This window comes from Pagrus pagrus (genome assembly GCF_965226575.1).
Source record: "Pagrus pagrus genome assembly, chromosome: 4".
Lineage (NCBI taxonomy): Eukaryota > Metazoa > Chordata > Actinopteri > Spariformes > Sparidae > Pagrus > Pagrus pagrus.
The window spans coordinates 9,025,337-9,035,819 of NC_140188.1; the positions used below are offsets into that span (position 1 = coordinate 9,025,337).

The 10,483-nt window shown below is 40.8% G+C and overlaps 1 protein-coding gene across 1 annotated transcript; it reads right to left on the bottom strand.

The window, feature by feature from the left end:
* Positions 1-730: 730 nt before the first annotated feature.
* On the bottom strand, positions 731-10,258 carry apbb1 (amyloid beta (A4) precursor protein-binding, family B, member 1 (Fe65)). Its single transcript, XM_084350726.1, has 14 exons — positions 10,106-10,258; positions 8,778-9,433; positions 7,363-7,568; positions 7,216-7,278; positions 6,909-6,988; positions 6,731-6,797; positions 6,092-6,238; positions 5,682-5,809; positions 4,889-5,003; positions 4,684-4,768; positions 4,514-4,594; positions 4,266-4,381; positions 3,561-3,737; positions 731-3,407 (listed from the first exon to the last, which is right to left on the bottom strand). The coding sequence occupies exons 2-14, from the start codon at positions 9,409-9,411 to the stop codon at positions 3,252-3,254; spliced, it is 2,055 nt and encodes a 684-aa protein (XP_084206852.1). The 5' UTR covers positions 9,412-9,433; positions 10,106-10,258; the 3' UTR covers positions 731-3,251.
* Between the last annotated feature and the right edge of the window lie 225 nt (positions 10,259-10,483).

Sequence of the window (10,483 nt, forward strand, 5' to 3'; positions counted from 1 at the left end):
ACCTCTGCAGTGATTCAGACGCAGTCGTTTTTGTTTTAACAGCACACAGCCTGATATGTTCAACACACATGATGCAACAAGACAGACTGTAGCGGTGGACTTTGATATGTTTAATCCATACAAACAGAAGTCAATAAGTCACCTAGCACAGAGGTCCCAGTGTATCTCTTCAAAAGGGAGCGATTATAGCCAGGGCCTTGATCTGTCTCGCTGCTCCAGGACCCTGCTGGCAGGGCAGTCCTGATATTTGTGTGGAGACGGTGAAGCCAATTATTACCAGTCTGCGGCTGCTTTGGATTCCACTTGATGTGCACCTTTCATCTCCAAAAGCCATCTCTTAGGGAAACAATAAGCAGCCCTACCCATCCTTTTGAACTCACCAGGTGGGGGCAGCAGTGCTGATATGGACTGAACAGGTGACTGAACAGGAGGAGGAGGGGGCGTGCTGCATTTTTTTGTTCATGGCTGGTCTGTCGATACATATGGTGAAACCGGTGTCAGCAGGTTTAATGCATATGCAAAAAGGCCCAGACAGGTTGTGTCTGGCTTCTTTTACATTTTAATGGAAAAGCTGGGGATCACAGATAAAAACCATTAATAGAAAAGGAATAAATGTCTGTGCCTCCACATCCAGAAACCAAAGGAGACATTTTGAGGCTCAGACCTGCCCTTTGGAAGACAATCTCTTCACACAAACCAAGATATTAAAAGACCACAAGATACACAGTGATGATATGTTCACATTTATTGTGCAGTGACTTTTATATACATACATTTTATACACCTAATTTACATGAACAGAAATAAATTAATCTGCTAATGTTCTTTAACTCATCTGGCTTTAGTGTTGCCACCGACTGGACACAGCAAACTTTGAAAGAGAAAATAGTTCCAAGTGACACATGAGTGACAAGGCAGTAATATGAGTCAATGTAGTCTACTTTTCATTAGTGTTATATCGTACACATATAAAGAAGCAGTTGGTAAGAGTTTTAGTGTTTGATAACTTCTAAAATGTTAAAAACATCTATGATAAACTATGAATTACAGTTTGAGAGAGGCCAGTCATCGCACAGCACCGCTTCGCTTTCAAAATCGGGTGACGAGGTCAGAAAACAGAACAGACTCCTTGACAGCTTTATAGTTGGAAATCTGTCACACGCCATTTCTAATCCATATTTTCAATCATTATTTTACAAGTACGAAACATATTTCAGCACTTTTGAGGACACTTCAGATTTCAGCTTTTTGCGATATAGAAAAAATATCAAAGATTTGTGGGGGTTTTTTTACAAAACAAAACATCTAGAAAGTTAAATAAAATCTGACAGCAGGTAAACGAGACTTATATCAGAGATGTGTCATTATGCACCACTTAGACATTTAACACAAAGTCTCACTTGTTTCAACATCACCATGATATACAGAAGTCAATCACTGTTTCATAGACGTATGTTTTGCTTTTTAAAATACAAACTTGTATTTGTTATGCATGTCTATACATTCCTTTTGTTGTAATTTCATTGAGCGACACATTTGCTCTAAAATAATTATTTCTTCGATTTTTCGGAGGACACATTCTTATATATTTATTTCATCATTATGTAGTGGAGTCAGTCAGCCTGAGGATATCTAGTAAGTAGCTACCAGTGTCTCAGACAACGTGGCCAAACAAATGCCCTGCAGAGGTCAAATAAATCTTACAAACTGCATCTTTAATATTAGAGATGACTATTACTATTGTGCTACATACAGTATTGATCACTGACACACACATAAAGATCAAATACAACTTGGCTAATTAGTGTGTTCTTTATAAAAAGTAAATCTAACGCGCTAATGTGAAAACCATCTTAAAGTGTGTACATTGCAGTGTGTGGAAACAATAAAAAATACATTAACTGGAGCGGCCGGGGGCCCACACACGTCAAAATGTGGAAAAAATAAAAATGTAAACCACGGGAGAAATTCATCTCGAGGTTTCCCATATACACAAAAAACTGTAGATACAAACATTAACCTGCTCTCATCTTTTCAGTCTGAAGGAACTGACAGGAAGTCTAACTCTCTACTGCTAGCTTATGATAAACACTGGCACTAACTAGAGTGACATGCCTATGAAACACGAAACAACACATCGACTCCAGCCTCCTCTTACCGTACAGAAACACAGAAAGAATTTACAGGATACATTGATGGGTCTTAAGCACTAAAACCGCTGCAAGCAGCAAGAACTCTAAGCTATCAAAACATGCAGCTTGTGGCGAGTCTCTACAGTACTATTCAGTAGTTGTTGGCGATACACGACTGTGTGAAAACCCAGAGTTTGTATTTTTTTTATTACTATTATTTATATCACACGATAATGATTTTAACATGGCTCTGTTGTTCCGTTAGCCTCGCACTCGATCTAGACAGACGCTCTCATTAAAGTGAACAAATAATCACACGGCAGCCGTCTTATCACCACACCATACAGGAACATCTGATTATTGCACACTAGCACTGAACTTGCAAATGTTCATGCAGAATGTATGAGAAACACACTACACTCAAATCAGTGGTTGCTCACTATGTGACAGATGACAGTACAGTTCTTTGGAAGACTAAAATACATTGTTCGGGAGGGTCGGGGACATATATCTACGTGGCACGCCTACAGTGCTTGTATTACAGCCTAAGATGGTAGAGAGAGGTGCAATGATGTTTTAGAAAATCAGTATTAGGATACTTGACACCAACTGACAACGACTGTGTTACAGTACCTTCATTCAAAGTAGAAAAAGAGGAGCGTTAGAGATGATAACTGCACCGAGGAGGGGAAGGGAACGAGACCATTTCTGTGAGAGAATCTAGCAACCTCTTTTTCAAGCAAATTCTAGCATGTAAAATATATTACATCCATATCCAACATTCATAGCATTGTTTTCTGTTAAAACACAAAAATAGTTAAGACTCACAGAAAGAATCCCAGCGAGGAAAATATAGATGCCAGGGGTTTCATCTGTTTGGAGATGGGAGTGTAACATTGTACAAATAAAAGCGGACGAAAAGGAAATAAATGTATTCTTTTCAGACACACATTTTCCCCACAAACTACTCAACACACTAGTGACTAGACAGGTGAGACGGTTGTAAGGCGAAACTGTGGCAGAAGGATGAGAGGAGGAAGTGGAGAAGAAGTGAGATTGAGAAGGAGTTGTGGTGATGGACCGTGTGTTTAATGGACTGTGGATCATCTTCACTTCGACTCAAGGGGATTGAGAGCCTGACCTGTAGCTCTTAAAGCTGCCTAGCAGACTCTGCACTCCCTTCTTGACCCGTCGAGCCACTGAGTCAGCAGGAGGAGTGGGCAGGCAGGAGGCCAGGCTGGGCGGACGTGCATCCAAGCATTTCTGGTAGCGAAGCTAAAACAAAAACAAAAAAGAAATACACAGCGTAAATGGGTTATTAAAGACACAAGATTAGATTCCAAAGAGTTAATAATTTGCAAGTCATCTCCATCTCATCTCTTCCTCTCTCCACCTGGTTTTCATCTCATGCATGTGTTTACTACTCACCATGCAGGCAGCCTGCACGGCCTCACTCAGACTGGCAGCGTTGGGCTCGCACCAAAACATGTGACAGGTGAAATCTCGGGGACCCTCCGCCATGATGAAAGCAAAAGTGTGGACGTCCTTTCCCACGCCCATGAAAGACAGGAAGCGCACCCTGCACTCTGACAGCACCTCTTCATCCTGGGATTAGAAATATCAATAACAGTAAAAGAATTAGCAAAGTGTAACTTTTTTCTTTTCGTTTTCTATTTTTTTGTTTTTATCTTGCTTTGTCTTGTTTCATTTTTATCTGTCTTTTCCCACCTCATCGCCTTTTTTGTGACGTTAAAGATGCTGTACCAAGTGAATTTCTAAGGTGAGGAGTCAATTAACTCATCTTTTTCACGTTTTCACAATTTGCTATGTTCCACGTTATATTCCCATCAAAATTTCATGATTATTGTCTCACATTAAGATTGCTGTTGATACATACTAGACCTTCATCTTCATCACCTTGAAATAATATTAAGTTAAACTAATTATTTAGTTTTAAATCTATGCAGTCAAAGTTGAGTGAAAGTAAGCAATGTAAGCAGCACTCGCTGAAGGTAATGAAAATCTTTTCACTGAAACTGCTGACGCCCCTGCAATGCAGCTTTAGCTCATAATTTTAAATTACCATATCACCCTCCCGGAGGCCCATGTCATGTTCGGTTTGTGGTCTGTTACCTGTTTAGAAAGTATTGTGAGGGTGGCTGGTGCCACGTTCACGGAGACAGGAGTCCATTCACTCTTATCTTTTGTCTTCACCGCCAATTCTAGAGTGTCATTGATTATATCCATACCTGAGAAGAGCAAATCATGCAGACCATGATACATCAACTTCACCATAGAAAAAACAAAATCATGATTATTTCAAAGCATAATCTTCTGAAGCGTTCACATAAAACATTATATATTTGTAGGTATTTTCTTACCAACTGGCTTAGCCACAGCCTCACATCCAAGGTAATAAACATGGAAGTGCTGGAAGAGTTCATTTTTTGGAACAGGAAACTCTGTAGGGGAAGGAGGAAGCATTATGTGATCTGTTTCCACATGTTGAATTATGAAGATATTCAAAGTATGTAAGGTCGTCAAGCATTACCTTGAACCGAGATGACTCCAGGGTTATTCGGGTCAGAGTTGAGTCTGCTAACACCTGGCTTGGTCGCCTTTCTCTCCATCATTATCTAAAATCAAAGTACGGGAAGAAAACGTGTATAATCAATGTAATGTAATATCAAGTGAAGGAAACCATTGTTGACTATGAATGAAGAAATTTAATCAAATTAAATCCAATAGTAGCTGACCTTTGAACACATCTCATGTAAACTGGTGGCTATGTTCTTGGCGGGTGAGTCACAGCGGAAAACATGACACTTCAGAACTTGGGTCAGGTTGTCTCGAGCCACGTAAGCAAAATCTCTGCAGGTGAAATGAGATGTAGAAGATCACATTTTGATTTTGAATCATTCATACACCATAAATGGGTGAGCCAGTTGCACATAAAGACTATTGCAAGTAAGAACAGCAACCAACAATTATTTGAGAAAACATTTCAGATAAAAGTCATCAATATATACCTTTCCCTGTTCATCACAGAAAATGCAGCATGAAAGAAAAAAAACATGATTTGTTAGAATTCAGTGAGACAGGATGCAGGCAGAAACAGTCAGGGTTATCTTTGTCAGCAATGCTCTGAACTATCCAGCAGAGGGTAGCAGCGTACAATAAAAACAGCACAAACAAGAGAACAATGCGCTTGTCATGACAGATTCCTTGAGGAGTGCAAAGCCTCTGAGTCATGAATGAGTCATGACTACAGGAGGCTGTACATTATTTTAAAGGAGAATCAACCCCTTAATTCAGCCTGAACTGAATAATGGCTGACACATTTCAACCAATGTCAAAAAACACTGAAACTAAAATTTCTGCTGTGGTATATAAGAAAAAGTCAGTTCTGTTATTTGTTAGCAAAGTTCGAGATGTTTTGTTGAGCAATGATCAAACAAAGCAGTGGGGTTCGGTTAAACCAAAAGTTTGATTAATAAATGAGGGGCAGTTCTGCCAGCTTCATTCTGGACTCGTCCTGCGGATACTGACCTTCCATTGTCTCGGCCAACACCCCAAACACGGATGCTGCCAATCGGTTGAGTGTGAAGCAGAGTCTGGCCCAGTGGGTCGATCAAGTTCATGGTGTCATTCTCCAGGACCATCACCATATCCTTACCCTGTCAAGACACATACACACTCTTACAATGATCAGCCTGGCTTAATAATATTTCACCAATCACAGTCATTCATGGGCTGCTATTGAGTTAAGATAGGTATGCATGTATTAGTCCACATTTGAACTTTTAGGTTATTTCACCTCATTTCCTAAATGAATCTAGCCATGAAAACTTTTTTAAAAACTTAAAAATACCTAAAAATATAGCCACATCTTTCCAATGGCTGAAGTGGATTTTGAATTGTCAGGAAAGTGACTGTAGGATTTAATAAAAGCCCCTCACCTCTCCCCAGATACCAGCAGTGTCATGAAGGTTATGTTTGTGATAAGACAGCTGCCTGATGCAGTTGTTGACAGCAACACTGCTCTTGCCGGGTGCCATGTCCTCCTCAGACATCTCTACCCAGCCCAGGGAACGCACTGCAAAACACTGGGAGAACAAATATGCAGCACATTAGCACAAGAAAGGACTGAACAGGGGAGGTGAAGATGAGTGAAGTCAGAAAAGGATGAAACTGTGAAGCATGTTGTATCTTCTGTGAGTTAATGCTGCTCATACTGCTTGTAGTTTTGGCTTTACTGCTTAAACCTGCCCACAAAGTTCAAAAACAAAACTGCAAAATATAATTATCCATATGTACAAGTTGGAGAAAAGAGCAAAGATCCTAAAGTGTTTTGACCTTTTAAAGGACTAATGGAAAACCATTAGTTCCATACTCTAATAATAATCCCTGTGGAAAAATGTTACCTTCTGCATTTAACCCATCTTAACGTTTCAGAGCAATTTTAGCCACACTGCAGCAGCCATGGACCAGTTCTGATGCCACTCTTTGATCTCAGGAGCAGTATACTTTATACTCAATCTGGTTTTGGGAGCCTCATTTACTCTCATGAAAAGAGTAAACATGAAACACTGATTTACCTTAGCTTCTAAATCTGTGCAGAGTGGAGCGAGCTTCTCTTCTTCGTCAGACTGGGAGCAATTGTAACTGCAATGATAAAGAGAGAGAAACAAATCAGGATAAGCAACAGAAAGAGAACAACAACAGGTTACAATATACTACCTACTAACTCATCAATAAGGTTTGAACAGCACATACTTCAGGTTGATGGATGCATAGCGTAGAGTTGCCCCTTCAAACTCCTTCAGACTTTGATCAGATGCAACCTCTCCCTCCTCCTGAAGATACAGAGAAGAAAAACAGTTTACAAAATGTTAAGTTATGTCAGATAGACGTTAACTTGACAGACATCATGCACTTGTTCTCATAAAACCTTTCTACCTTGACAGAGAGACATTTCAAGTAATGTCCATACCGTGAAAAATGTATAGCTGAGTGAATGTGTTCAAAAACATGAGCTAAACTCCAAATTAATTAATCTCCCATATGCTTTGCCGTTATTTACCTTCCACAGTTCCCCTTCACCTTCAGCTCCTTCTTCTGCGCTGGAAAGCTGAGTCCAGGATTCCTGGAAAATTTAACAGAATATATAAGTGTCTACAGACTCGCATGCCGTTGCCTCTATCCAAACAAAATTCACGTTAGACCTCACCTCAGGCTCCTCACAGGGGGTAGTCTCCAGGGACATAGTGGAGGACATCATGGAGTCACCAACTTTACCCAGGGGTGAAGGGGGCTCCCACTGGGTGGTGCCTGTGGGGATGTGCCAGTAGTATGTGCCTGATGTATCTCGCACCCTCATCCATCCTGAAGGCAGGTCTGTGTCGGTCTCAAAAGCACTGGAATCCCAAAAGGACTCTGAAAGGCCGAAGGAAAAGGAGAAACACGACGAAGGGAGAAATGCTTAATGTCTGTTTAAAAAAGAAATAAAAACACACTCTGACCGTATAATATGAGACGAGAATAAGCTATGTGTCTGACAAGCAGATAGACTGGAATGTAAACAAAGAGGTGGCCAGCATTCTTCTTTATAAACTTATCGATCAATAACAATGGTTATCTTTTGTTGCCTCAATTTATCTTTGATTGTTTTGAGATTTCTTTTTATCAGCGTATTAATGAGAAAGAGAAATGGTTTTAACAACACTGTTGAAGATAATCTTCACAACTTGCGCTTCTTCAAACAACAGGTGACAAAGCATGTAGTGTTGCATTTGTAAAGTTGCTTCAACTCATTGTCGTCATTAACAGACTTGAACAATTTCTGAAAACTGACAGGAAACTGATGAGATATGATTATTTCTGTACTACTATCATACACTATACTTTACTATATTCAACTACTATATGTCTCTTTAAACGATTATAAAATCACTAAATACCAATTTTAAAAAGAGATTGTACTGGCATCACTGACCAAACTGTCTGACCTGACTCATCAAATCAACACTGCATAAAAACACAGACATGAAATTGGTCTCCAAAGCACAGATTTTTGTGTTTCACCCCACTCCACCATACAAATCAATACAATAATTATATATCTAGAATTACTTAGAGTTCTAATTTATTTGAATATTGTTGTAATGTAACAGAGGGCCTTAGGCTCTTTCTCTGATCAGTAAATGATTAGAGAAAACATCATACTACAGGCCTTTTCACATTAAGTCCAATACAACAAAGCCTTTAATCCAAGAGAAACAAGTGCAATTTATGCACAAATCCCTTTCACACGATGTGTGGGACAACGTTAAGAAGACGGTTTGCAGCAGGAAAAGTGGATCTTCCAAAAACACCAGCTATACACCAGCCTCCACTTCTGGGTGCTAACAAACACTTATATCTGCTGATAACTACATTATAGTGTGTTATGAATCATATGTGTATATACTGCTTATAAATGCAGTTTTGCCCTTTTATCCAATCTCCAATTCATTAACTCAAGGCTAAGTTCATAAATTGTTTCTTAGTTGTTTTTTGAAAGCATATGATGTTTCTTTTTTAATGCATGTTGATGTTGATGTTGTATGTGTGGCCTAAAGATTAACTCCATGTACTTCTATTTACCTCTGTTGCCATTAGGAGAGCTGTCAGCTGTGTTGTCCTGAGACACTGCAGGCCAGGTGGGCTCTTCATCGTTTGGTGTCCCGTTCATGTTGGAGAACAGGAGGCAGGGATTCCTCCCCACAACGCTGCCCTCCCTCTGAGACTCCTCGCTCTGCTCTCCTGCCACTCCTCTGGTATCACCTGATGTCTCCTCATCTTCCTCTGAGTTATTTTCCTTCTCTTTGCCATCTTCTTCCCTCTCTTTATCTTTCTCTTCTGTAGGCTCCAGGGCGTTGATGAGTAGCGGCTCATTAAGGATGTTCTTGGACTCCTCCTGACTGAGACCAGGGGTCATTGCTATTTTAGGAGACCTGGTCTGCTCCTCGTTCCCCTGTTGTTCTTCCTGAGTGGTGGTCTGATGAGGGAAGTCTTCCTTGTTCCCATTCTGGCTGATATTGCAGTTGTGGTTCTGGTCCTGCTGGTTCTCGGCTACTTTCCGCAGCTGGTTCCGGCCTTCTTTGACCCACTTGGCATTGTTGCCTGTGGAGTCCTGGTCGCACCAGTGGCTGCTATCGTTCAGCTTGTTCTTCAGCTCCTCATCTTGTTTTTGTTTATTTACAACATATGACATGTCTTCATCTTCATGGCCACCCATGTTAACTTTCCATATAACTGATCTAATGGAGGAGAAGGACGAGATGTATTAGCATTACCGTTAGCACGCTAGCTAGCTAACTATCAGGCAAGCGATTGATAATAGAAAGACAGATGCAGTCGTGGGTTTCTCATCAAAGCTCGAGAAAACGTACTGTGGTTGCTGGTTACGAATATATTCAGAAGGCCTATCTGATTAAAAGAAAGCTAATGCTAAATCAACCGTGAAGCTACTAGCATCATTTCAGCCTTCAAACTGAAGTCTGTTTCTTGATCGATTATTCCGGGTTGGCCTTCACTGCGACTACTTTCACTGTTGGATTTCCAGCACGAATATGAAACGTACTTCAGCAACTTCACCTTCCATTTGCCAACACGACCTTTTTCTCTGTTAATATTCAGCTCAATATAGCGCCAGTCAGGGCCTCAGTGCACCATTTAAGAGCCAGTCGTCTGGTTGTTAGCTAAAATCCAAGTCTAAAAGCAGACTGCAGACTAAAATACACCGATATTTAGCGGGTGCCATCGCCGCAGCTGGAAATAACGGGATCCATCCGCCATCATCGCCGTCGTCATATTGGCTAGGCTAAAGTTAGCTCCTCGGCTAGCTAGCTAACGTTTCCAAACAGGGAAACCAAAGCAAACAAGCGCGTTGGCAGTGATTAAGCAAAGCAGTGTTGAGAATTTCGACTTACCAGCTCCACCAATCCTCCTGTTGTCGAAAAATACGCTGAACGTTGCGAGCTAGCTACATATTTCCACGAATCGTGAGGGCTCGCTTCGTTTCTAGGTGGTGTTTTCCGTCAGTGGGCTCGGCTGGTGATGGAGGGCGAACCTGCGTCACGGATTGACGTCACAGGCAGAGCAGGAGAGGAGAACAGAGGAGCTCAGGACATCTAACATCACTTTTAAGACTGTTTTTGGACATATTCATCCGGTACTGCATATCTTCAGCTTCTCAGGATTAAAGTCAACTCTAAAAATAATACTTTGTTTCCAACAGTATTACCAATACCTTCTGAACAACAGCTGCAGGACCAGAATCCCTTTAAAGGGGAGAAGACAATCAAACT